Consider the following 27,340-nt stretch of genomic DNA (forward strand, 5'->3'; position numbering starts at 1 on the left):
GCCCTTACGGGACTTCCTGTTGGGTTTAGCACATGGCACCAAGAGACTTTTTTGTACATTGTGGGCTGTTAAATTTGTCTCCAAATTTTCGTAGCTCTAGCTGCTTCGTACAACTGTGAATGCTTCATTAAGAGGGAATTTTTTCCTTTGCAAACTGTGCATGCCACGGCAACAGCGTGCGTCGAAATAAAAAGCTTTCAATAACTTTTCATCTTCAACATTTTAAGATGAATCACACCAAGTTTGGAGATGATCGGATAAACTCTGTAGGAGGAGTTCGTTAAAATAAGACCCCTATGAAATGGCCCAAAAAATGGCAACACGTTCCAAAGTAAATCAAAATGGCGGACTTCCTGTTCGGTTTAGCATATGGTTCAAAAAGAGTTTTTTGTACCTTGAGGGCTGTTACATATGTCTTCAAATGTTGGTAACTCTAGGTGAAATGTACAGCCGGGAATGCTTCATTAAATAAGAATTTTGAAACACAAAATTTGATGCCTCGCCTCTGGCGGACTTCCTGTTAGGTTTAGCATATGGTTCAAAAAGAGTTTTTTGTAGATCATAGTCTGTTACATATGTGTACCAATTTTCGTGGCTCTCAATTAAACGTACCACGGCAATGCTTTGTTAAGTAAGAATTTTGAAACTGTAAATTTGATGCCCCGCCACCGTCATATAGTATGTCAAAAACTTTAGATTTTTTACCATGATGTTGTCCCAGGTGTTGAGATGGTACAGCCCAAGTTTGAAGTCAATCGGGTTAACCGTGTAGGAGAAGCGGGCAAAAGTATGACCCCTGTAAATGTGCAAAAATTGGCAAAAATTGGACATTTAAATACTCATACCTCACTTTCTGTCTATTTTAGGGTACACACTTCAAAGAGGTTTTTGTTCATTGGGATGTGCTACAGGTGCCACACAATTTTCATAGCCGTCGGACAATCGTAGCGGGACAGGGATCCGTTTAACCTATGTAGGGGGCGCTAAGGAGCCATTTTTCTGTTATCATGTATGGCGACTTTAAAATATCAAATTTTTCGCCAGGCCTGATGTGCGTGTAAAGTTTGGTGAGTTTTCGGTCACGTTTAGTGTCTCAAAAATGTGATCGTTTGCGGAGAAGAATAATAATAAGAATAATAATAATAATAATAATAATAAGAATTCCTACAAAAACAATAGGGCCTCGCAGCGGCACCGCCGCCGCCGCTGCTCGGGCCCTAATAATAATAAGAATTCCTACAAAAACAATAGGGCCTCGCAGCGGCACCGCCGCCGCCGCTGCTCGGGCCCTAATAATAAGAATTCCTTCAGGAACAATAGGGACCTCGCAGCGGTCGCTGCTCGGGCCCTAATAATAATAATAATAATAATAATTCGAACGAAAAACAATAGGGACCTCGCAGCGGTCGCTGCTCGGGCCCTAATAATAATAATAATAATAATAATAATAATAATAATTTTTACAAAAACAATAGGGACCTCGCAGCGGTCGCTGCTCGGGCCCTAACTAGAGCTGCGAGCAGCTATAAAGGGCCCTCGCAACCCGGGCCACGTTGGGGTACTTGCACGTCGGGGTACTGGCACGTTGGGGTACTGTCAAATAGGACAAGGACCATCTAAAATGTTTTTGACAAGCCTTGTGTGTGCAAAGTTTTAGCAAAAGGCCAAAGATGGTGTGCAATTCCCAAAATAAATTCAAAACGGTGGACTTCCTTTTAGGTTTAGCATATGGCTACAGAATACTTTTTGTAGGTCTTCGGCTAATAGGTATGTCTCCCAGTGTTCACAAATCACAAAAAGTCATCTTTAGTTATATAGCGCGGATGAATCATACAATCGGAAATGCTCCATAAAAATGTATAGAGGGCGCTAATTATTGCAAATTGCACAAGAAATCTCTAAAAATTCATGTTCATGACAAGTCTGATGTGTGTGCAAAGTTTCATGAGTTTTCACACATGTATAGACCAAAAAAAAAAGCATTACTTTACTTGGCAAACATTGCATCGCTATGGCAACAGCGTGCGACAAAATAAACAACTTTCGATAACTTTGCATCTTAAACATGTTAAGATGAAACACATCAAGTTTGAAGACGGTCGGATGAATTTTGTAGGAGGAGTTCGTTAAAATGACCCCTAAAAAAGGCCACAAAAAATGGCTACAAATCCCGACGTAAATCAAAATGGCGGACTTCCTGTTTGGTTTAGCAGATGGTTCCAAGAGACTTTTTTTGTACATCGTGGGCTCTTATGTATGCCTCCAAATTATCATAGCGCTAGGTGAAACGTACAGCCGGGAATGCTTCGTTAAAGAGGAGGAGTTGTTTGTTTTTTTAGCTCAAAATGTGATGCCCGGCCCCTGGGGGACTTCCTGTTTGGTTTAGCACATGGCACCAAGAGACTTTTTTGTACATTGTGGGCTGTTACATATGTATACAAATTTTCGTAGCTCTAGCTGTTTCGTACAACTGGGAATTCTTCATTAAGAAGAATTTTTTTCCTTTGCAAACAAGTGCACACCACGGCAACAGCGTGCGACGAAATAAAAAGCTTTCAATAACTTTTCATCTTCAACATCTTAAGATGAATCACACCAAGTTTGAAGATGATGGGATAAACTCTGTAGGAGGAGTTCGTTAAAATAAGACCCCTATGAAATGGCAAAAAAAATGGCAACACGTTCCAAAGTAAATCAAAATGATGGACTTTCTGTTAGGTTTAGCACATGGTTCAAAAAGAGTTTTTTGTACCTTGAGGGCTGTTACATATGTCTTCAAATTTTGGTAACTAGGTGAAACGTACAGCCGGGACTGCTTCTTTAAGTAAGAATTTTGAAACGCAAAATTTGATGCCCCGCCTCTGGTGGACTTCCTGTTAGGTTTAGCATATGGCACCAACAGACTTTTTTGTAGATCATAGTCTGTTACATATGTGTACCAATTTTCGTAGCTGTAGGTTAAACGTACAACCGGCAATACTACGTTAAGAATTTTGAAACTCTAAATTTGATGCCCCGCCGCCATCATATAGTATGTCAAAAACTTTAGATTTTTTACCATGGTGTTGTCCCAGGTGTTGAGATGGTACATCCCAAGTTTGAACTCAATCGGGTTAACCGTGTAGGAGAAGTGGGCAAAAGTATGACCCCTGTAAAAGTGCAAAAATAGGCCAAAATTGGACATTCAAATGATCATACCTCACTTCCTGTCTATTTTAGGGTACAACTATCAAAGAGATTTTTGTTCATCTGGATGTGCTACAGGTGCCACACAATTTTCGTAGCCGTGGGACAATCGTAGCGGGACAGGGATCCGTTAAACCTATGTAGGTGGCGCTACAGAGCCATTTTTCTGTTATCATGTATGGCGACTTTAAAATATCAAATTTTTCGCCAGGCCTGATGTGCGTGTAAAGTTTGGTGAGTTTTCGTTCACGTTTAGTGTCTCAAAAATGCGATTGTTTGCGGAGAATAATAATAATAATAACTAGAGCTGCGAGCAGCTATAAAGGGCCCTCGCAACCTGGGCCACGTTTGGGTATTTGCATGTCGGGGTACTGTTTCATAGGAAACCGTCTAAATTGTAAATGTTTTTGACATGCTTTGTGTTTGCAAAGTTTCATGGAAGGCCAAAAATGATGCACAATTAAAATAAAATCAAAATGGATTGGCACATGGCTATAGAATAATTTTTGGAAGTATTAGGCTGATAGGTATGCCTCCCAATATTCACACATCTAGCTCAACCATATAATCGGATATACTTCATAAAAATATCTAGACGGCGCTATTGAGCCATTTATTACAAATTGCACAACAAATGATAAAATATTCATGTTCGTGAGAGATCTGATCTGTGTGCAAAATTTTGTGAGTTTTTGCCCATGTTTAGACTCTCAAAAAAAAAAATTCTTTGCAAACAATGCATCGCTACAGCAAAGGCGTGTGACAAAATAAAAACATTCAATAACTTTTCATCTTAAATATCTTAAGATGAAACATGCCAAAGAATGAAGACGATGTGATAAGTTTTGCAGAAAATATGACCCCTATAAAAGGCCCCAAAAAGTGGCTACAAATACCAAAGTAAATCAAAATCTCAGACTTCCTGTTTGTTTTAACATATGGTTCCAAGAGACTTTTTTTGTACATCGTGGGCTCTTATGTATGCCTCCAAATTATCCTAGCTCGAGGTGAAACGTACAACCGTGAATGCTTCGTTAAAGAGGAGGGGTTTTTTTTAGCACAAAATGGGGGACTTCCTGTTGGGTTTAGCACATAGCACCAAGAGACTTTTTTTGTACATTGTGGGCTGTTACATATGTCTACAAATTTTCATAGCTCTAGCTGCTTCGTACAACTGGGAATTCTTCCTTAAGAATAATTTTTTTCCTTTGCAAACAAGTGCATGCCACGGCAACAGCGTGCGACGAAATAAAAAGCTTTCAATAACTTTTCATCTTCAACATCTTAAGATGAATCACACCAAGTTTGAAGATGATGGGATAAACTCTGTAGGAGGAGTTCGTTAAAATAAGACCCCTACGAAACGGCCAAAAAAATGGCAACACGTTCCAAATTAAATCAAAATGGCGGACTTCCTGTTAGGTTTAGCATATGGTTCAAAAAGAGTTTTTTGTACCTTGAGGGCTGTTACATACGTCTTCAAATTTTGGTAACTCTAGGTGAAACGTACAGAGTGCTTCTTTAAGTAAGAATTTTGAAACGCAAAATTTGATGCCCCGCCTCTGGCGGACTTCCTGTTGGGTTTAGCATATGGCACCAACAGACTTTTTTGTAGATCATAGTCTGTTACATATGTGTACCAATTTTCGTAGCTCTAGGTTAAACGTACAACCGGCAATACTACGTTTAGTAAGAGTTTTGAAACTCTAAATTTGATGCCTCACCCCCGTCATATAGTACGTCAAAATTTTTTGATTTTTTACCATGATGTTGTCCCAGGTGTTGAGATGGTACAGCCCAAGTTTGAAGTCAATCGGGTTAACCGTGTAGGAGAAGCGGGCAATAGTATGATCCATGTAAATGTGCAAAACTGGGCCAAAATTGGACATTCAGATGATCATACCTCACTTTCTGTCTATTTTAGGGTACACACATGAAAGAGGTTTTTGTTCATCGGGATGTGCTACAGGTGCCACACAATTTTCATAGCCGTCGGACAATCGCAGCGGGACAGGGATCCGTTTAACCTATGTAGGTGGCGCTATGGAGCCATTTTTCTGTTATCACCTATGGCGACTTTAAAATATCAAATTTTTCGCCAGGCCTGACGTGTGTGTAAAGTTTGGTGAGTTTTCGTTCACGTTTAGTGTCTCAAAAATGTGATTGTTTGCGGAAAAGAATAATAACAAAGAAAAAGAATAATAAGAATTCCTTTAAAAACAATAGGGCCTCGCAGCGGCACCGCCGGCGCCACTGCTCGGGCCCTAATAATAAGAATTCCTACAAAAACAATAGGGCCTCGCAGCGGCACCGCCGGCGCCGCTGCTCGGGCCCTAATAATAAGAATTGATTCAGGAACAATAGGGACCTCGCAGCGGTCGCTGCTCGGGCCCTAATAAAAAGAAGAAGAACTAGAGCTGCGAGCAGCTATAAAGGGCCCTCGCAACCTGGGCCACGTTGCGGTACTTGCACGTCGGGGTACTGGCATGTTGGGGTACTGTCAAATAGGACAAGGACCATCTAAAATGTTTTTGACAAGCCTTGTGTGTGCAAAGTTTTATCAAAAGGCCAAAGATGGTGAGCAATTCCCAAAATAAATTCAAAATGGCGGACTTCCTTTTAGGTTTAGCATACGGCTACAGAATACTTTTTGTAGGTCTTAGGCTAATAGGTATGCCTCCCAGTTTTCACAAATCTAGGTCAAGTTATCTTTAGTTATATAGCGCTTGAATCATACAATCGGAAATGCTCCATAAAAATGTCTAGAGGGCGCGATTTATTGCAAATTGCACAAGAAATCTCTAAAAATTCATGTTCATGACAAGTCTGATGTGTATGCAAATTTTCATGAATTTTCACACACGTATAGACCAAAAAAAAAAAGCAGCACTTTACTTGGCAAACAATCCATCGCTATGGCAACGGCGTGCGACAAAATAAAAAACTTTCGCTAACTTTGCATCTTAAACATCTTAAGATAAAACACACCAAGTTTGAAGACAGTCGGATGAATTTTGTAGGAGGAGTTCATTAAAATATGACCCCTGAAAAAGGCCACAAAAAATGGCTACAAATCCCATCGTAAATCAAAATGGCGGACTTCCTGTTTGGTTTAGCACATGGTTCCGGGAGACTTTTTTTGTACATCGTGGGCTCTTAAGTATGCCTGCAAATTATCATAGCGCTAGGTGAAACGTACAACCGGGAATGCTTCGTTAAAGAGGAGTTTTTTAGCTCAAAATGTGATTCCCGGCCCCTGGGGGACTTCCTGTTGGGTTTAGCACATGGCACCAAGAGACTTTTTTTGTACATCGTGGGCTGTTACATATGTCTACAAATTTTCGTAGCTCTAGCTGCTCCGTACAACTGGAGTGCTTCATTAAGAAGGATTTTTTTCCTTTGCAAACAGTCCATGCCACGACAACAGCGTGCGAAGAAATAAAAAGCTTTCAACAACTTTTCATCTTCAACCTCTTAAGATGAATCACACCAAGTTTGAAGATGATCGGATAAACTCTGTAGGAGGAGTTCGTTAAAATAAGACCCATATGAAATGGCCAAAAAAATGGCAACACGTTCCAAAGAAAATCAAAATGGCTGACTTCCTGTTAGATTTAGCATATGCTTCAAAAAGATTTTTTTGTACCTCAAGGGCTGTTACATATGTCTTCAAATTTTGGTAACTCTAGGTGAAACGTACAGCCGGAAATGCTTCATTAAGTAAGAATTTTGAAACGCAAAATTTGATGCCTCGCCTCTGGCGGACTTCCTGTTAGGTTTCGCATATGGCACCAACAGGCTTTTTTGTAGATCGTAGTCTGTTACATATGTGTACCAATTTTCGTAGCTCTAGATTAAACGTACAACCGGCAATGCTTCGTTAAGTAAGAATTTTGAAACTCTAAATTTACCGCCGCTGCTCGGGCCCTAATAATAAGAATTCCTTCAGGAACAATAGGGACCTCGCAGTGGTCGCTGCTCGGGCCCTAATAATAAGAATTCCTTCAGGAACAATAGGGACCTCGCAGCGGTCGCTGCTCGGGCCCTAATAAATGACTAAATAAATAAATAAATGTCTAAATAAATAAATGACTACAAGTTAAAATAAAAATAGATTTATTTCCATTTATATTTATTGTTTTTAGATGTAATTTTCGAATTATATTTTTTTATATTCATTTATATTTTCACTTATAGCCATTTATTTATTTAGTCATTTATTTATTTCGAATTTTGGCAGTTTTGGTCCTCCATAGGCGCATATCCATCTGGCTATTGCCAGGTTAATAAACTACAATATCCACATAATTTGTCTGCATAATATGGCCAGATTGGACACAAAAAAAGCACATAAATCACATAATTACATCTCATAAAAGCTCAAACAGTTTTCTTGTGTTTCTCAAACCATCATGTTCTTCTGTTCACCCCACTTCTGGCTACACTGTCCAACAACAGATTTAGCCTCACCTGCTTGTATGGCTATAAATGTCGGATTCACTTTAAACATCGTCTGTTCTCACTTAACTCAAAGGGTGTTTACAGTGGTTTCACTGTTGACTTCAGCTCATTCCAAATTTAACACACTCTTAAAAAGAGAATAGTCTGTCGTTCTTTTCAGCCACACCATGTTGTTAGTGGATTTGCAATTCCAACATGAACTTTCTCGAGTTGGGTCTTGCAAGTATTGCAGGACCCACTTTGAAGTGAGTTTTACCAGTGGCCATATTGCTCCTTCAATAAAATGTACAGTACGCAATGAAATTGGCATGAAAAGGCAGGTTGACCTGAAAGGCATTTTTGAAAATGTATTCAACATTCTCATATTTCTCACAAGTAATTTAAACTGAGTAGGTCTAGTGATGAGGTCTAGTGTACATTCTCTTAAGTCTGGAAAAATAATAATAAAAAATTGATAATGAAATATGACAAATGTCCACCAATGAAACTATCAAGGTGTGCTAATTCCCTGGAAATTCATGTGCAACCTTCAAAGAGGTGTGATTGAGTCTAGTGTGCTCCTAATTTCCGGATTGTGGAGTTTTCCTTTGCCATGTGAACTGCATAGAAAATCATTTGGAAAATGAGTCACACTTTACAGTTTTTCACGATTATCAATGTTACGACCGGCTCTGCTAGGGGAAGGGAAGTAACACAGACCAATAGATTTCGTAACTAGTTGACTCAAAATTGACAGTTTAATTGGGTTTGTAGGTGGTTGACAAGGGGTTTTGAAAAATGACAGTCATAGCCGAGCACTTAAATGGCTCTTAACAGAGGCTACTTTCACTAACAAAAGAATAAATAAAAGAAGAAATGGAGTACTAAGAAAACACGAATAACCAAACGAATACACAGAAGCTCAAATGGCTAAACCAAAAGAATACACAATAAACACGAACGGGCTTAACAAAGGAATACACAAAAGAGCTCAATTGGCTTAAACGAGTGTCTCGATTACAGAACGCACACAAAGAGACACGTAATGAGGCGAGCTGCACCACTAAGTTCCAGCCGCCCAGACGAAATGAAAAGCTGCACTTTTATTCAAGACAGTCCGGCCAGGTGTAGGTTGGTGATTGGTTGGAGAGGACAGGAGTAGGGATGTAACGATATCCAAATGTCACTATACGATATTATCACGATATGAAGCTCACAATACGATAATTATCACGATATTGTGGGGAGGTTGGCAATATTTAAAAAAGGTCACAATATTGTCAAAAAAAATGAGCTCATGCTAAAAAAGCACAATATAACATCAATGTTATATTATTATTGTTTTACTATTATTTTATTATTGTTATGTTGTGCACACACACATTGTGTTCCTCCACATATTGACTTGCTTCACAGGCATATTATGTTCCCTTCATCTGACAATTAGCATAGATTTTAAACATAGAAGGCCAAAACATCCAGAATGTAAATTAAATTGCACTAAAAAAAAAACTAGCCACCAGAATGTGCTACAATTGCACAAATGGAAATCAACCTGACCTTAACAGATGAGTTGCATTTAAATATCGTGAACATGATGACGACGATATTGTGGCAGTTTTAATATCACAAACTGCTACAATATCGTCGTCGTCGTCATGTTCACAATATTTAAAAGGAGCACATCTGTCAGGTTGATTTCCATTTGTACAGTTCTAGCACCCACTAGTGGTTAGTTTATTAGTGCAATTTAATTTTCATTAGGGATGTTTTGGCCTTCTATGTTTAAAATCTATGCTAATTTTCAGATAAAGGGGAACCTAATTTGCTTGTGAAGTGATCAAGGTGTGCTTGCATTAGCAAATTGACACGACGAGGAGAGGTAGGACTCAGACGCAGGATAAAGGTAGGCCACCAAGGCAACAGGTTTATTTCCGGCCAACGGCGGTCTCCTCTCAAACTGAGAGGAGAAGGGGAAGTCAAAAAGTGGAGAACTAAAAACGCTGCACTGGGGAGGAAAAAACAGGCAAAAGGTACAGGGGACAACAAAAAGCGCTCCGCTAGGGAGGAAAAAGGGCTCAAGGCACAAGGGGTAACTAAGGGCGCTCCGCTGGAGAGGAAAAGGCACAAAAACAAGGCAAAACGACAAGGCAACGGGAACAAGGACTCGAGGACTGTGGGACGCTTCCATGCACTGAGATGTGACACTTCGGCAACGGAGGGGAGAAGGCTGATGGCTTTTACTGCGTGAGTTGATTGGTGGCAGGTGGAGATAATCATGGGCGGGGACCGGTAATTAGCAAGCGGCAGGAAGGGTAAGTGACCTGAGGTGAGAGGGGAATCAGAATTTCAAAATAAAACAGTAAACATGACTACCAAAATAAAAGCCTGAACCGCCACGCCGGTGGCGGCGTGACAGTACCCCCCCCTCAACGGCCGGCTCCTGGCGGCCCAGGCCGGTCAGGATGTTCCTGATAGAAGACTCCATTTAGCGAGGGATCAGGTTCGGAAGGTACCAAGGGGATCTCATGGACCGGTTTGACTTGGCAGACTTGGCAAGGCGTGGCAGACTTGGCAGACTTGGCGTGACTGACTTGGCGAGGCGTGGCAGACTTGGCAGACTTGGCGAGGCGTGGCAGGCTTGGCAGACTTGGCGAGGCGTGGCAGGCTTGGCCGACCTGGCGTGGTGTGGCAGACTTGGCGAGGCGTGGCAGACTCGGCGCGGCAGACTTGCCGCGGTTCAGGGTCTTGGAGCTTCGCCCGGCGAGGCTCGGGGCTTGAGGCTGCGCCCGGCGAGGCTCGGGGGCGAGAGGCTGCGCCCGGCTAGGCTCGGGGGCGAGAGGCTGCCCCCGGCGAGGCTCGGGGGCGAGAGGCTGCGCCCGGCGAGGCTCGGGGGCTTGAGGCTGCGCCCGGCAAGGCTCGGGGGCGAGAGGCTGCAGCAGGCGAGGTCCAGGGGCATGAGGCTGCAGCAGGCGAGGTTCAGGAACGAGAGGCTCAAGAGTCACCTGGTTGACTGCGGCTGAGGATGCACTGGTTGATGATTGTTCCAAAACGTGATCCATACAGTCCTTTCCCCATTCCAGTACGTTTCCGGAGTTCTAGTCGATTCTGGGGTTGTGTAGACGCAGCCAAGGGTGTCCCAGAACCAAAGTGGGTGACGAAGCTTGGATTACATGGAAACGGAGATTCTCGATGTGTTGTCCAATTCGAACCTCCAGGGGTTCGGTGATGTGGGTGATGCGAAAGAGTTCCTTGCCATTAAGCGCTCTGGCCTGGATGGTGAGGGGAAGGGGTTCGGTGATGGCTCGTAGCTGTTTTACGAGGCCCCAATCCATGAGGCTCTCGTCGGAACCGGAGTCGATGAGGCCTGGCAGGTCTATGGTCATAGCATGGTGGCTTATCTGGACTTGCGTGATTCTTTGGGTCTTGGCAGGTCTGGGTGACGGGAAACTCACCGGTGAGCCTCTCGTCGCGGTGCAAGTTCCCACCAGATGACCAAGTTCACCACAGTAGTAGCAGCGGCCTTCTTGGCGGCGACGCTGTAGCTCCTCGGTGGTTAACTGGGCCCGACCAAGCTGCATGGGTTCCTCCTCGACGTTACGCACTTCCCTTGGTGCTGGTCGGGGAGGCAAGATGAGCTGTGGCATTTCAGTTTCCATTGGAGGTGAAAAGGGGGTTGGTTCCACCCTTCTATGGTAACCGCTGGACTTGGTCAACTCTCGTCGGCGATGATCAGCGCGGATCGCTAGGGAGATCAGAGCATCCAAGTCGGTTGGAAGTTCCACGGGGATCAGGAGTTCTTGTATGGCGGGTGAGAGTCCTTTCAGAAAGTGATCCTGTAGTGCTGTGGAGTTCCAGCCACTGTTGGCTGCCAAAGTACGAAAGCGGATAGCGTAATCGCTGACGGGTTCTTTGCCTTGTTGGAGCCGGCTCAATGCTCGTGCCTTCTCTCGGTCATTGTTGTCGGGATCAAAGACTTGGCGCAAGGCGGCTTGAAAATCCTGTACATTCAGGCAGACCGAGGAGCCCCTGGCCCATTCCGCGGTTGCCCAGGTTTTGGCCCGTCCAGTCAGGTGGGAAACCATGAAGGCCACCCGGGACCGGGCTGTGGAGAATGCCTGTGGTGAATGTTCAAAATGAATGTCACACTCCGTGAGGAAAGTCTGACATTGTCCAGGTTCACTGGAGTATCGTTCTGGGGAGGCCAGTCTCAATCCTACCCCGGTGAATGACGTGGTCGGGACGGAGAGTTCGGGCTGAGGTTGCTGTCCGGTGGTGGATGGAGCCCGGCGCCGCATGTAGCCCACCAGCTCATGGACCTGGCTCGACAGCTCCTCCAGCTGTGAAACCACGGCTTGCTGAACCTTTTCCTGGTTTGCAAGCCGGACCTCCAGGTTCTGTAGCGTAGCCTCGACCTTTCCTGCTGGGTCCATGCTGGCCGAAGTGTACTGACACGACGAGGACAGGTAGGACTCAGACGCAGGATAAAGGTAGGCCACCAAGGCAACAGGTTTATTTCCGGCCAACGGCTGTCTCCTCTCAAACTAAGAGGAGAAGGGGAGGTCAAAAAGTGGAGAACTAAAAACGCTCCACTGGGGAGGAAAAAACAGGCAAGTTGAAATTCCAGGTGTCAGAAAGGCCATCCGCGAGAAGCTGTGACTATCGCGAGACCGGTAGCGAGACTGGGAAAATCTAACATGGCGGCGTCCTGCTGCTAAAATAGAATTAGCTTTATATTTCTAATTAAACCCGAATTTAACGATTAGATAAATTCGATTTTTTTCTTTTCTAAGAAAGATCGGAAATATTATCCAGCGTGGACGACCTCGAACGCTTTATTGACGATTATTTTTATAGCTGCGCGATGGATGATCTGGCGGCTAGTCGTGATAATCCTTCGAAAAAAAGGAAAAATGACTCGTCAACAGACACGGACGATTTAGTAACTGCCGACGTATCGGTGAGTATGCTGGATTCCATAAATAAAAAACTTGACGTCCTCTGTCTTATCCGCGAGGACGTCAAAGAATTAAAGGCAAGTTTGGAATTCGTTAGCCAACAGGTAAGCGATCTCCAACGAGATAATTCCGAGCTACGCTCCTCTCTCGTCGCTGTCACAGCCGAGTTGGAGACGATTAAAAAGGAAAATAAAATGCTAAAGAAAACGGTCTTAGATGTTCAATCCCGTAGTATGCGGGAAAATCTAATATTTTCAGGTATATCCGAAAATACCCCAGATAATCCAGAGAGCGAGATAAAAAAAATTATGACATTATCGCTAAAGGTCCCTCAGGAGACGGTCAATAATATCTCTTTTCACCGTGTACACCGGCTCGGAGCTCGTAAGGGCAATAAGCCCCGTCCTATTATTGCTAAGTTCGAACATTTTAAACATAAAGAATTGGTAAAAAGTAAAGGACGGGAGCTCAAAGGGACATCTTTCGGGATGAATGATCAATTCCCAAGAGAGATAAACGAGCGGCGAAAAGTACTGTTTCCTATAATGAAACAAAATAGACAGGAGGGTAAACGGACTTCGATGGTCGTTGATAAATTATATATCGACGGCCAGCTATTCCGAAACCCAACCTCGACCCCTTGGCTGTTCTAACTGATAATTGTGTGTATTGTGTGATTATTTGACGTATGTATATGTATGTGTATGTATATGTGTATATATGTATATATATGTATATGTATATATATGTGTATGTATATGTATGGATAATGGGTTACGAAACTGAGAATATGAATTTATATCATGTATAGGCTATAATAATAATAATAATAATAATGATAATAATAATAATAATATAAAAATATATTCTTACAAAAATAAAAATAATAATAATAATAAAAAAAATAATCTCGCTTAGGTCACTATTTACTGGTGTATTGTTATGTTGAATCCCCCACAGATTTCCTTCACACTCACTTCCCCCCTCGTTTCTTCACTATTATACTTATCTACTTGCTATCTCTCTCTTTATATAAATTATATAAATTGCCTAATTACTCTTTTGCTATCCTACAATATGATAATATTAATAAGCAGCTTATATAGATGTATACATAAGACTGAGTCTATATTGCTTGTATGCAGAAATTAGTTCTGGTCTCCTGGAATGTGTGTGGCGCTCGCTCCCAGGCAAAAAGAATAAAAATTTTAGACCATCTCTCAAAATTTAAGGCAGATATTTGTCTCCTACAAGAAACCCACTTACAAAAATCAGAAGAAAAATTATTTATAGATACAAATTTTAGTCAAGTTTACTCTGCCTCCTATAATAGTAGACAAAGAGGTGTCTCTATACTTATACATAAGAATTTATTCTTTACTCTAAATAATATAGTAACAGATTTAGAGGGCCGATATATTATTATCCAGGTAACTATATTTAATAAAGTATATACAATTGGTAATTTATATGCCCCAAATAATGATGACCCGGATTTTTTCCATGAATTTTTCTCTCGGTTACTCGATTTAGCAACAAATTCTACTATTATTATTGGAGGTGATTTTAACACGGTCTTAAACCCGTTAATAGATCGTTCTAATAATACGATATATACAAGGCGATTACGATCCGCTAAAGTAATAGATGAATATATGGAGGATTTTGGCCTCAGCGATGGCTGGAGACTTCAAAACCCAACTAAGAAGGAATTTACTTTCTTCTCTGCGGTGCACCGATCATTCTCAAGAATTGATTTTTTCCTTACAAATAATTCTATTGTTGATAAAACTGCTATAAAAATACATTCTATAATTATAAGTGATCATGCACCAGTCTCTCTCACTCTACAAATTGACTCTACCTTTAAACTTCCCCCGATATGGCGTTTTAACATCTCATTACTGAAAGACGTAGAGTTTGATAAAATTATTAGAAGGGAGTGGGCAGATTTTTTGGAAATAAATGACTCTCCAAATATATCTCCATCTCTTCTCTGGGAAGCAGGGAAAGCGGTAATTAGAGGGAAAATTATATCATATTCAACTTATAAAAAGAAACAGGATCAAAAATTAGAAAAATACCTGGAAGATAAAATTAAACAACTAACGGATGAATATGCATTAAACCCAAATAATCAAATATGGATAGAACTACAGAATATAAAAATACAGTTAGATAACATGTTATCTAAAAAGACAGAGTTTATAATACAACAGTTGAGATATAATAATTTTGAACATAATAATAAATCAGGTAAATTCCTGGCAAATCAACTTCAACGGAATCGGGAAAAATCTCTTATAACGACTATTAAAGATTTAATGGTGAATGCACACAATCACCAAAAGAAATTAACCATATTTTTTATAACTATTATCGAAATCTATACTCAGAAATTAATAGACCTAACCCTGAACATATTGAGGTATTCCTAAATAGCTTAAATATACCTCAGTTATCTATTGAACATAAAGATATTCTAGATGCCCCGCTTACTATAGATGAGTTGTATCGTGCTTTAGACAGTATGCCTAATGGCAGAGCACCTGGTCCAGACGGCTAACCGGCTATATTTTTTAAACATTTCTGGTTAATGTTTGCTCCATTATTTCTAAGAGTAGTAACTGAAATTAAAAGTAAGGGTGATATACGTCAAGATATGAATATAGCAGCAATTAAACTTTTATTAAAGCCAGAAAAAGACCCCACCCTCCCGTCAAGTTACCGACCGATATCACTAATTAATACCGATATTAAAATTATCGCTAAGGCCTTGGCATCTCGACTAGAGACAGTAATCTCGACAATTATTCATAGCGATCAAACAGGTTTTATTAAAGGTCGTCATTCTACTAATAATATTAGGAGGCTCTTTAACTTGATTAGTATGTCACAGCGGTATGATAAAAAGGCAGTTGTTATTTCGCTGGATGCAGAAAAAGCCTTCGATAAAGTTAACTGGTCCTTCCTCTTTGCTGTCTTAAATAAATTCGGCTTCGGGGAGTCATTCATTCAATGGGTCTCAATATTATATGATTCTCCTAAAGCTACAGTTACTACTAATGGGATTACATCACAGAGTTTTACTCTACAAAGGGGAACAAGACAAGGGTGCCCAATTTCTCCTTTATTATTTGCTATATTTATTGAGCCGCTTGCATTAGCTATACGTCAGGATAGACGGATCCAAGGAATCCACTCCGGGACAATAGAACATAAAATTAATCTATATGCCGATGATATACTACTCTATTTAGAAGAACCTGCTATCTCGCTAGGGGAAGCATTTAACTTAATAACTAAATTCTCTCACTTATCAGATTACTCTATTAACTGGACAAAATCAACATTATTACCTATCACAGAAAATTCATGGAATCCTACAAGTCAGGATCCACACTACTCCTTTCCTACAGGTAATTTAAAATACTTAGGTGTTAAAATTTCACCAAAGTTAACTGAATTAACTTCTTTAAATTTTTTACCATTATTGGATAGTATCCGTAGTGATCTGGAGCGCTGGAATAATCTTCCGATCTCTTTAATAGGACGGATAGCTACTATAAAAATGAAAGTTTTACCAAAGATTAATTATTTATTTTCAATGATTCCATTTAAACCTACGTCTAACTGGTTCCAATCGCTGGACTCTGCTATCATAAAATTCTATTGGAATAAAAAAAAAGCTAAAGTTAGTCTATCTACTCTTCAGGAAAGTAAATCTAAAGGAGGTTTAGAGGCACCAAACTTTATGTACTATAATATAGCTAATCAACTACAATATCTTGTGCTATGGACACAACCCAACAGAGATACTAACTGTTGGTTGGAATTGGAGCAGAAGGATTGTAATAATCTTAGACTGTTAGATTTACTCTTTATTACAAAATCAATAAAACGACATAATTGTTTTAAAAACCCAATGATAGCCGCCACCCTGACTGCCTGGTGGAAGGCATTAGAAATTACAAAAACCCCGACTTTCAACTTAATAATCAGTCGTTCCATTTAAGCTTATGGGAGCAGAAAGGAATTACACACCTTCATCATCTTTTCTCAGATAATAAGTTTATATTAGAGGTGTGCAAAATTTCCGATTCTTAGATTATTCACGATTCGGCCGTGGAACAATCGAGAACGATTCACAAACGTCCAAATTCCGATTATATAAATATGCCAAGGGAAGCGAAACTAAAGTGAACGGGAGCGAAAAGTACGCGGAACTGAAACGTAGTAGCGCGCGCGGTCTTCGGGACGCTTTTGGGACGGACCCGCCTCGAGATTCAAAACAACAACAAGCATGGCCGAGCTGACCAACCCACCTCTTCGTGAGATCAGACCTGCTCCGAAAAGGCAAACAACTTCAGGCGGAAGTATCAGCTAGCTGGCTGCAGTGCGTCGGTTAGCGTTCTACAGGGCGCCGCGCAGTGATACGAACGAACGAACAGAAAAGTAGTGGCTGGCGGTAATGGCGTCTGACTTTATTCAGAAAAGAGTATTGTGGTGGAAATGTATCACGCTTTTGAAAACAAAAAGTTTTTAGAAGAAAAACGCTTTATTTCCGAGACCCCAGCCAGCTTGGTGGACTATTTTCCTCTCGTCCAACGCCGAAGTCAGCGCTGATCGCACACACGGGAGGTGAGGATCAAATTGAGATTCATGTTAAAAAAGCCGAACGATCCCATTAATGTTTACACGTTCATGTTTACACAAGTTAAAAAGCAGAAAAGCACTTGAGGGTTTTTTTTTTTGTACCTCTGAGAAACTTTAATGTTTACATGTTCATCTTTACACAACTTAAAAAGCAGGAAAGCACTTTTTTTTTTTTAGGCATTTGTATTGAAGTAGTAGTTCACATTGTCTTTCATTTATACCTCAGTGCACTTTTGAGTGGATAAAAATAATATATTTTTGCTCAATGCTATGTTTTATTCTGTTGAAGACTGAATATACTTAAAAGCTGTTGTTACAGAATGAGGACTTGAGTATTTTATTTACTGTTTTGACCTGTTAACTTGATACTGAAATAGTAGTTTATTTAGGCCTGAGAGGACTTTTGTACTATTTTTGTAACTAATGTACGAAACATTAAAAGCACCAAAATACATTGGTTTTTTTCTGCTGCCTGGGGGGGAATCAATAATCGTTTTATAATCGAATCGTAGCCTCTGAATCGTAATCGCAATCGAATCGTGAGGTGCCCCAAGATTCCCACCTCTAGTTTATATCGTATACAAACTTGGTCCAGAAATATGAAATAAAAAATGGAAATTTCTTACATTATCTGCAAGTTAAAAATATGGTTAAGAAACAAATCCCAACACTTCAGGATACGCTCCAACTGCCTGTCTTAGCTAAAGATATTATAAAGCTTTCTCCAACAACAATAAAGAAAATATCAAAAATATATGTTATTTTTATACACAAATAAAACGTATTTACCGACTTTAAAATGGGAAAAAGACTTGTCTATAGTTCCGGAACCAGACTTTTGGACCCAAATCTGTGAAAATTTATTTAAAATGACCAAACAGTCAAATTTGCAACTTATCCAATATAAGATACTTCATAGAACATATATTACACAATATATGATGAAAAAAATGGGACTCTTTGACTCCGACATTTGTCTCCAGTGCTCACAAAACACTGCCGATACTTATCTTCATGCTTTATGGTCATGTACTCCAGTGCTGCATTTCTGGACTAAAATCTTGGAAAAGCTCGCTGATATATTAAACTGTAGGCTTCCTTTTTCTCCAAGATTGTGTTTACTAGGTGACTTAACAATAACTGAGCTACCATGTAAACAATCCCAATCTATATTTATAGCCCTTACTATTGCTAAAAAAATAATCCTTGTCAATTGGAAAAATAAACAATCTCTAAAAATCGACCACTGGTTAAACTTACTAATAAATTATATCTCAATGGAAAAAATCTCTGCCTTAAATAAAAATCAAGTATCAAGATTTAAACAAATATGGTCTATGTACATAGAATATTTTAATCTTAATTTGGCAACTTAATCCTGCCAAGATTCTGCCTGTTAACGAGAGCCACCACATCGTTACAACTTCTGTTTTCGCTGCTTCTGTATTTGGTGTTTTGTATCTGATTGTTTTTATTTTTATATAGTCAGGAACCTAGTTGCTGCTAGTGGGCTCGAGCATACCACACTATACGACACTATACTCACTAACTCCTTAAGAGTTATTTCTAGTGGGCACTAAGCATCAACACTTGGTGTTACTGCATGCTAATTAGTCAATTTTCTTGACGCCGTCCCCCGTGGTCGGGCGGGGGTGGTTCTGCCGCCTCCCCCCCCCGTTGTCTGCTCGGTAGCGGTTGCGTCTTGGCCGCTCCCTGGGCCCCCTGTGGGGTGCGGTGTTGGGGTGCTTTTCCTGGTGCCCGGGGCGGCGCCGTCCCGGCGCGGTCCGCTGCTCCGTGCCCGGCGGCGCGGTTCGGGGCGGGTGGGCCTCTGGTGTGCCCCGTGGCTCCCTCTCCCCTCCCACTTCCTCCCCCCCGTCGCCTCTCCCTCCTCGCCTCCTCCCGCCCATCCTCCTCTGCCTCCCGGTCCCTTTTCCCTTGTCGTGAGGCCCCCCTGGTCGCTCCTCTTACTCACTTCACTAGTTTTGCACTATACACTTTGTAAATATACACATAGGGCACACAACACATTTCTTGGTGGGGTGGGGAAGGGTGGAAACACCGTCTTCACCCTTCAACTCCCCTCCAATTTTAATGCACTTCATGTCCAAGGGGAGGGGTGAGTTGGGGCGGGGAGCCATCAGAGGGGATGGACTGCAGTGCCTGGCAGCGCTGTGGTCCCCCCCATCTGTGTCCCTGCCCCACCACTTTGTCCCTCCTTTTTTTGGGGGGGGGATGCGGGTGTGTCGGAGTAGGGGAAATTTTTTCCCTCTGCTCCGACTCACCTGCTCCCAATTTTAATGCACCACACGCACACACTTGTATATACACTGGGTGGGGCCACATTCACGGTGTAAGGGTAGAGCTCGCCAGTCGGCGAGCTGGCGGACTCAGTAACAGGGTTAGGTGTCACTAGTACTCTGGCGTGACGACCGGGGCCTCTCCCCACCGGGCTCGGTGTTCTGGTGTTCCGCCTTTTCCCCTGGTGCTTCCTCCTCTGCTTCCCCCCTCCCGCCGCTGTGCTACTCTCGCACGGCTGGAGGTGGGGTGGGCACGTTTTCCCTCTCTGCGCTGCTGCCCGGTGCCGGTTTCCGGGGGGGGGGGCGGCTCGCGGGGGGCCGGGTTCGCGGGGGGGCTGGCGGTCGTCGGGGGGGGGGGGGGGGCGTCTTGTTTGGGGGGGGGGGTGGAGGTATGGGTGGGTGGGGGGTTGGGTGTTGGGGGTCGGGGTGTGTTCGGGGGTTTGGGGGCCGGGGGTGGTGGGGCCTGGGTCGTGGTGGGTGGCGGGTTTGGGTGGGGTGTGGGGGGGTCGTGGTGGCTGGCGGGTTTGGGTGGGGTGCGGGGGGGTCGTGGGGGGATGGGGGCTGGGGACCGGTGGGGCGCTGTGGGGGCCCGCTGGGCCTCGTTCTGCGGCCTTGGGCTCGGGGGTGTGGGCCGGGGCTGGGGTGGGGGTGTTCTGGGTGTCTGGGTCGGCTCACCGACCGGTGTCCGCTCGGGTGGCTTGGGGGTGGCCTTGGTGCTGCCGCGGCCTGGGGATTTCGGGGGGGGGGGGGGGCGGTGCTCGCTTTGCTGGACCGCGGTTGACGGCTTCTTTCTTTGGTGGTGGTCCTTATGCATGCCAGATCCGTCGCACCAGCATCTACTGAAACTCAACAGAAGTAGCCTCTCCCTCCCACAGCCCCTTGAATCAGTGGGTGCTGGTGTCTGTGGATCTCACTTTGCTTTATCTATCCTTCTCTCCTTCCTCTCTTTAGTTTTTTCTCTGGTCACTTGAGATCTCAATTTATTGGAAGTTTGAGGTTTCTGGGGTTGGCATAAGACTCTGGTTTTGTAACCACGCAGGAGGGGTTTTGTTGGTGCTGGATTTCACTTTGATGGATTGGATGTACTGGCTTCCATGGATCTCACTCTGCCTTATCGATCCTTCCCTCCTTCCTCTCTTTAGTTTTACCTGTGGTCTCTTGAGATCTCGCTAAATTTGCTGGAATTTGGAGGCTTCCGGGGTTGGCGTAAGACTTTGTTTTTGTAATCATGGGGAAGGCAGGAAGTGTTTGGTCGGTGCTGGATTTCACTTTGATTTATCTTTCTTTTCTCTTTATTTTTTTCTGACCTTTTCTCTGGTCTCCTGACCATTTAAACCTCACGACTCTGGCAAGATTCTGAAGTACCTGGTTAAGGCGAAGGGTAATGGGATATTTATAAGGCTTTAGGTGAATTAACGAGTATAAATTTATACGTATTTGCACGCACACGCACGCACGCGCACGCACGCACGCAAACGCACGCACGCAAACGAACACACGCAAACGCACGCACACACACACACACACAAAAAAAAGAGCAATGATGATAAGACGTTGAATCGGTAAGACTACCGAATGAACAATTCTGAGCTCTTAAAAAAAAAAAAAAAAAAAAAAAAACACTTGGCGCAAGACGGCTTGAAAATCCTGTACATTCAGGCAGACCGAGGAGCCCCTGGCCCATTCCGCGGTTGCCCAGGTTTTGGCCCGTCCAGTCAGGTGGGAAACCATGAAGGCCACCCGGGACCGGGCTGTGGAGAATGCCTGTGGTGAATGTTCAAAATGAATGTCACACTCCGTGAGGAAAGTCTGACATTGTCCAGGTTCACCGGAGTATCGTTCTGGGGAGGCCAGTCTCAATCCTACCCCGGTGAATGACGTGGTCGGGACGGAGAGTTCGGGCTGAGGTTGCTGTCCGGTGGTGGATGGAGCCCGGCGCCGCATGTAGCCCACCAGCTCATGGACCTGGCTCGACAGCTCCTCCAGCTGTGAAACCACGGCTTGCTGAACCTTTTCCTGGTTTGCAAGCCGGACCTCCAGGTTCTGTAGCGTAGCCTCGACCTTTCCTGCTGGGTCCATGCTGGCCGAAGTGTACTGACACGACGAGGAGAGGTAGGACTCAGACGCAGGATAAAGGTAGGCCACCAAGGCAACAGGTTTATTTCCGGCCAACGGCTGTCTCCTCTCAAACTAAGAGGAGAAGGGGAAGTCAAAAAGTGGAGAACTAAAAACGCTCCACTGGGGAGGAAAAAACAGGCAAAAGGTACAGGGGACAACAAAAAGCGCTCCGCTAGGGAGGAAAAAGGGCTCAAGACACAAGGGGTAACTAAGGGCGCTCCGCTGGGGAGGAAAAGGCACAAAAACAAGGCAAAACGACAAGGCAACGGGAACAAGGACTCGAGGACTGTGGGACGCTTCCATGCACTGAGATGTGACACTTCGGCAACGGAGGGGAGAAGGCTGATGGCTTTTACTGCGTGAGTTGATTGGTGGCAGGTGGAGATAATCATGGGCGGGGACCGGTAATTAGCAAGCGGCAGGAAGGGTAAGTGACCTGAGGTGAGAGGGGAATCAGAATTTCAGAATAAAACAGGAAACATGACTACCAAAAATAAAAGCCTGAACCGCCACGCCGGTGGCGGCGTGACACAAATAAGTGCCTCAATATTGTTATTAGAATTGTAGGTGGTTTATATGCATTGCTGTTATGTACAAAAGCACAATATTGTGCTTTAGTATGAGCTCTTTTTTTTTTTTTTTTTTTTTTTACAATATTGTGATCTTTTGTAAATATCGCCAACACCCCCCACAATATCGTGACCTTTATATCATGATAATATCGTATCGTGATGTTTGGATAGCGTTACATCCCGAGTGAGCAATTAGCAATCTAAGTATCTAAGTGTCTTGAGCCTCCTCTGTGTTTGGTGAATGGAGAACCTTGAAGAGAGCAACCTGAGAAGAGTGAGAGGAGGAGCAAGAGGAGGACAGACAGGAGGAGTAATAAGAAGACGGAGAACTATTATTTCGAATGAGATTCGGCCCACTGTGATCCACCATGTGCCGAACCATGGTGTGAGCATGAGAGAGGCTGGCTTGAGGGTCTTGCCGTTGGTCTTCCTTGATGACCTCCACGAACAACTTGTTCCACCAGATCACATTGATGATCATTTTGTGAACAGAACGTAGCGATTTGATGGCAAGAGTCTTGCAAAGGGAGTGTCAGGTTTAGCTTTTTGTCTGCGCAGTTTTGAGAAAGCTGTGACTGTATTGAGAAACGTGTGTTGACAATTGTGAAAAACTGTAAATGTGACGTTAAATACTAGGGCTGTCAAAATTAAAGCGTTAACTCTGGAGATTAATTTAAATTCATTAAAGCGTTTTGGGGTTTTTTTTTAACTCAGTGTGCAGCCAGACTTGGAAGAGTCAGTGATGGGAAGAGGAATAAATTTGAAATATGTGTAGTTTTACTTTCTCATTTACTTGCTTGCTTGGTTGGAGAACACTAAAGTGATTTGTGCACTTTGCAGAGCCAAATTCAAATAGCCTATTAGCAGGGTTGTGGAATCCAGGTCCAGAAAGTAAAAATCCTGCCACATAAGGTGCGTTTCCATTACCCTTTTTCACAAAAATAAAAGCGATATTGTACTATTTCGATAAAGTACAATTTCGAATTGTCGGTGTTTCAATTGAAGAGAGTTTCGCTTCTGAGGCGCAATTCTCGGAATGTCCCGTCTCGCGACACCTCGCTGTTCTGTAGGAGGTGCTCATGATGTTTACAGTAGACGGACGCCCGGTGTAGTTATATTACTTTAAAATCACTCACCCCTCATCGGGCGGTTTCGGGCATTTAGTATTGGTGTTGTTGTGTATGTCGCTAGGCAGTCGGCAAGCAGTTCTGACACGAAAGCGAGTGGCCCCTTACTTCCTACTTCCTGTAATCCTAAAATGTTGTTGTTCCCATGCAGAGGCTGGGTAAAAGGCGGGTTACAAATTGTTAAAAGTTTCTGATGTTTTCTGCTAAATTAACCAGACATGGTAGGACAGGATTTCAAGCTCTCCTCTCCTTCAACTTCTCGAAGGAGACTCGCTCGATTACACCTCTCTCTCTTTTGCGCTGACGACGTGCATGTAGCCGATACGGATCACTTCAGCATGTAAAACTAAAATACTATCCCGACATTAATAATTCTCAAAACAAATAGTAATTGCAAGTTTAATAAAAATACACATAAACAACGTATTACATTCCTTTCCTCCGTGACCGGGCGGGTGTCACATGACTACTAATGCGCCAAAACTGTTTCCATTACACTTTAGCGAAATACTTCTTTTTCGATACGTCTCAAAAACCACCTCATGAAAGCACAAAAACTTTTTTGCGATATTTGAGAGGTTTTTTTTCGCAAATCCGGTGTTTCCATTACCAGCTTACTTTTGCGAAACATGCCTTTTGTGCAAAACTGAGGGTAATGGAACCACACCTAGAGTGGCTTTAGCCACAGATGCTTCTACTGAAATGGCAAGTAAACGAGCTCATTGAAGCACCTGTGGCTAAAGTCAAGCCTACAAGCTTTGAAGGAAAAAGTAGAAGCATAAGTAGAAAATTAATCGCGATTAATCACAAATAATCATGATTAATCACGATTAATTACAGGTGAAATGTGTGATTAATTAGTTAAAAATATTTTAATCGTTTAACATCGTTTGAATTGTATGTATTTATTAAATACATACAATTAAAGTAATTTAATTTAGTACATTTAATATTTATATTTAATTTAGTATATTTAATTTAGGGCGGCACGGTGGACGAGTGGTTAGCACTTCCGCCTCCCAGTTCAGAGGACTCCGGTTTGAGTCCAGGCTCCGGCCTTCCTGGGTGGAGTTTGCATGTTCTCCCCGTGCCTGCGTGGGTCTTCTCCGGGTACTCCGGTCTCCTCCCACATTCCAAAGACATGCATGGCAGGTTAATTGGGCGCTCCGAATTTTCCCTAGGTGTGCTTGTGAGTGTGGATGGTTGTTCGTCTCTGTGTGCCCTGCGATTGGCTGGCAACCAGTCCAGGGTGTCCCCCGCCTACTGCCCAGAGTCAGCTGAGATAGGCGCCAGCACCCCCGCCCACCACACCCCCCCAACCCCCCCGACCCTTGTGAGGAATAAGCGGTCAAGAAAATGGATGGATGGATGGATGGATATTTAATTTAGTAATTAGTGCTGTGCTCTGCGATTGGCTGGCAACCAGTCGAGGGTGTCCCCCGCCGACTGCCCATAGCCAACTGGGATAGGCTCCAGCACCCCCCACGACCCGATTGAAGAGCAAACGGTTCAGATAATGGATGGATAGATAGTACTGTGCAGGTAAACAAGCTCATTGAAGCACCAGTGGCTAAAGTCAAACTGTTTCAGGGTTTGTTCTCTCAGGATCTGGATTCCCCAACACTTCCTATTCATTGTATGCCTTTGGCGTATGTTCTCAGAGCAAAATTCCCTGCTCAAGTTACCTCGACGGGCCCACACCTATGCTCATGAGCAGAACTGAACCTGTAAGCGAGAAGTTCTGAGAGTTCGTTGAGTCCATTTTGATTTTACTGAAGTAAATATCTGTTACATGCTTTGAAGGAAAAAGTAGAAGCAGAAAATTAATCTTGATTAATTGCGATTAATTAATTACAGAAAAATGTGCAATTAATTATTTAAAATATTTTAATCGTTTGACAGCACTAATACATACAATTAAAGTAATTTACAGTAATTAGTACTGTGCTCTGCGATTGGCTGGTGTCCAGGGTGTCCCCCGCCTACTGCCCATAGCCAGCTGGCATAGGCTCCAGCACCTAGCAAGCGGTTCAGATAATGGATGGATGGATAGTACTGTGCTCATAATTGAATGCATGTTTGGAGCCGTTCCACCAGCAGAAAAAGTGAGTGTGTCAGATAGTGATTTGGACCCAAATACACAACAGAGCAAAACCAGAGAAGTTTAAACAAATTCATAATCGTAATAATAATAGACAACAATAACATGTATACGTGTCATTATATTATAGGTCCACCTGGACCTCCAGGAGAGAGAGGCTTCAATGGGCTGCCAGGTCCGCAAGGGCCACCTGGACCTTCCGGAAGACCCGGAGAAAGTGGAACACGTGGCCTACCAGGTAGAACAGCAGTATCCTTATTCTCCAATGCTAAGCAACAGAAATCTAACGAATTAAGGCTCTGAAGCAACTTTTGTAGATGTTACTTTTTTTGCAGTGTCTTGTCATTTTTATTATAGAATTGGAGCAAGGGGTCGATCAGCCATGGCATTTCTTCCTTTTTGTGTCAAAGAAATATTTTCAAAATATGGGTGTTCCCTATGCACAGCCCTCTTCATGTCACCCTAAAGATTTTCATTTGTATTTAGGTCTGGGCTCTGGCCAATAAAACATTTCTTCAGGTAAAGCCATTGTTCTATTGAGGTAGATTACAGTATATATTAACTTTTTGCAGTGTATTTGTTTATCTATTGTGATTTCCTCAACCTACTTCCATATGAAGGAAAAGTGTTTCCAGATTTTTCATTCATTAGTTGTGTTATATGTTTAACAAAACAAAAATACTGGCAAGTGTTCTTCACTTTTTGTACTGCCTTCATTTATTATGTCTGATGTCGCCTGTTAATGAAGGTGTGACTTTTGATTGATCATTGAGGAAGTGGAATTTAAAACAAGTCCAGCACCTCTTCAATAGCATTTATGCTATTTCATAGACTGTAGATTGAGAGCCTTCAAAAGGCTTGAGGAGTTCATTTAAGAAAAAAATGGTTATACCATGTTGTGGAGCGCTGCCTGGTTAATGGAGTTGTGAAATCAAAAACACCCACTAACTATGGTCAGCAGATGGCAGCATTGAATCTCATTTTAAGAGGCTCAATGTGTATCAAATTACAATGAAACATGACAAATCTAATGAAATAGAACTTTTTCAAGGGTGATGTGAATATTCAAAGCCTTTGTCACATTAAATCTAATTCACAGTGTTACTAAACAAAAAATGTGTCAAAGTCACTGTTGTGCAGAAAATTAATCTTTTCACAAAAAACTTTTCTCCTTTTCTTTTTCTATTTTCGCTTATGTCGCTCAAATGATCTATTTTCAAATGGCCTGCATGATATATCGTTTGAAAAGATGTGCGCATGTGCGATAGCCACATCGCAAGATGTGGGATGTTTTTATTTTTTTTAGAGGAAGCAAACGTTTGTTTTGCTTCATAAAGGTAGCAAGCTACCTCTCGCGCTCCCCCCTCCCTTCTGCTACTCAGTCACCAGCGTTTTTGGCAGTCAAAGAGTTAATTAGGATGCGTATAAGTCTATTGCCACATCGGCAAAGATCACCGACCATTGCATCACTGATGGTTTGTCCGCACAGAGATGTCTCCATGCAAGATGTGAGTGCACCACATTTAAAAGGGAATGATTTTGATTGGCGGCAAATGGAGTATGCTGTGTTCATGCCTACATCCGCACTTTTTTAAAATAAAATGTACCAGCTTGCGTGCATCTGCAAAACTACTAGCATCCAATACGCCACGACTCAGACTTAAAAAACTGCGTACCACACCAGACATAAAAACAGTCAGTCACTGGTATTCTTTTTAAAGACAGTTGTGTGGAATCATACGGAGCCCCTAAAGTGACATGGGAGAAAAAAAAATTCAATATGTTTCTTGCCCGGACGAGAAAGTTTCTTGTCCGGATGATAAAGTATATGTCCGGACGAGAAAGTTTCTCGCTCAGATGAGAAAGGTTCTTGTCCAGATGAGAA

General features: G+C 42.7%; 1 protein-coding gene across 2 annotated transcripts in view; it reads left to right on the forward strand.

Annotated features, from left to right (window-relative positions):
- LOC144017004 (EMILIN-1-A-like) overlaps nucleotides 1-27,340 on the forward strand; it is a 268,499-nt gene that overhangs the window by 239,388 nt on the left and 1,771 nt on the right. Inside the window, exon 11 of one of the 2 annotated variants that reach the window (XM_077518243.1) lies at nucleotides 25,586-25,693. The exons of the other annotated variant lie outside the window; for it this stretch is intronic. Coding sequence (XP_077374369.1) covers nucleotides 25,586-25,693 — 108 coding nt within the window. The remainder of the gene's footprint in view (nucleotides 1-25,585; nucleotides 25,694-27,340) is intronic. 2 annotated transcript variants of the gene reach the window in all.

The sequence above is a fragment of the Festucalex cinctus genome, chromosome 4 (assembly GCF_051991245.1).
Source record: "Festucalex cinctus isolate MCC-2025b chromosome 4, RoL_Fcin_1.0, whole genome shotgun sequence".
NCBI classification, from domain to species: domain Eukaryota; kingdom Metazoa; phylum Chordata; class Actinopteri; order Syngnathiformes; family Syngnathidae; genus Festucalex; species Festucalex cinctus.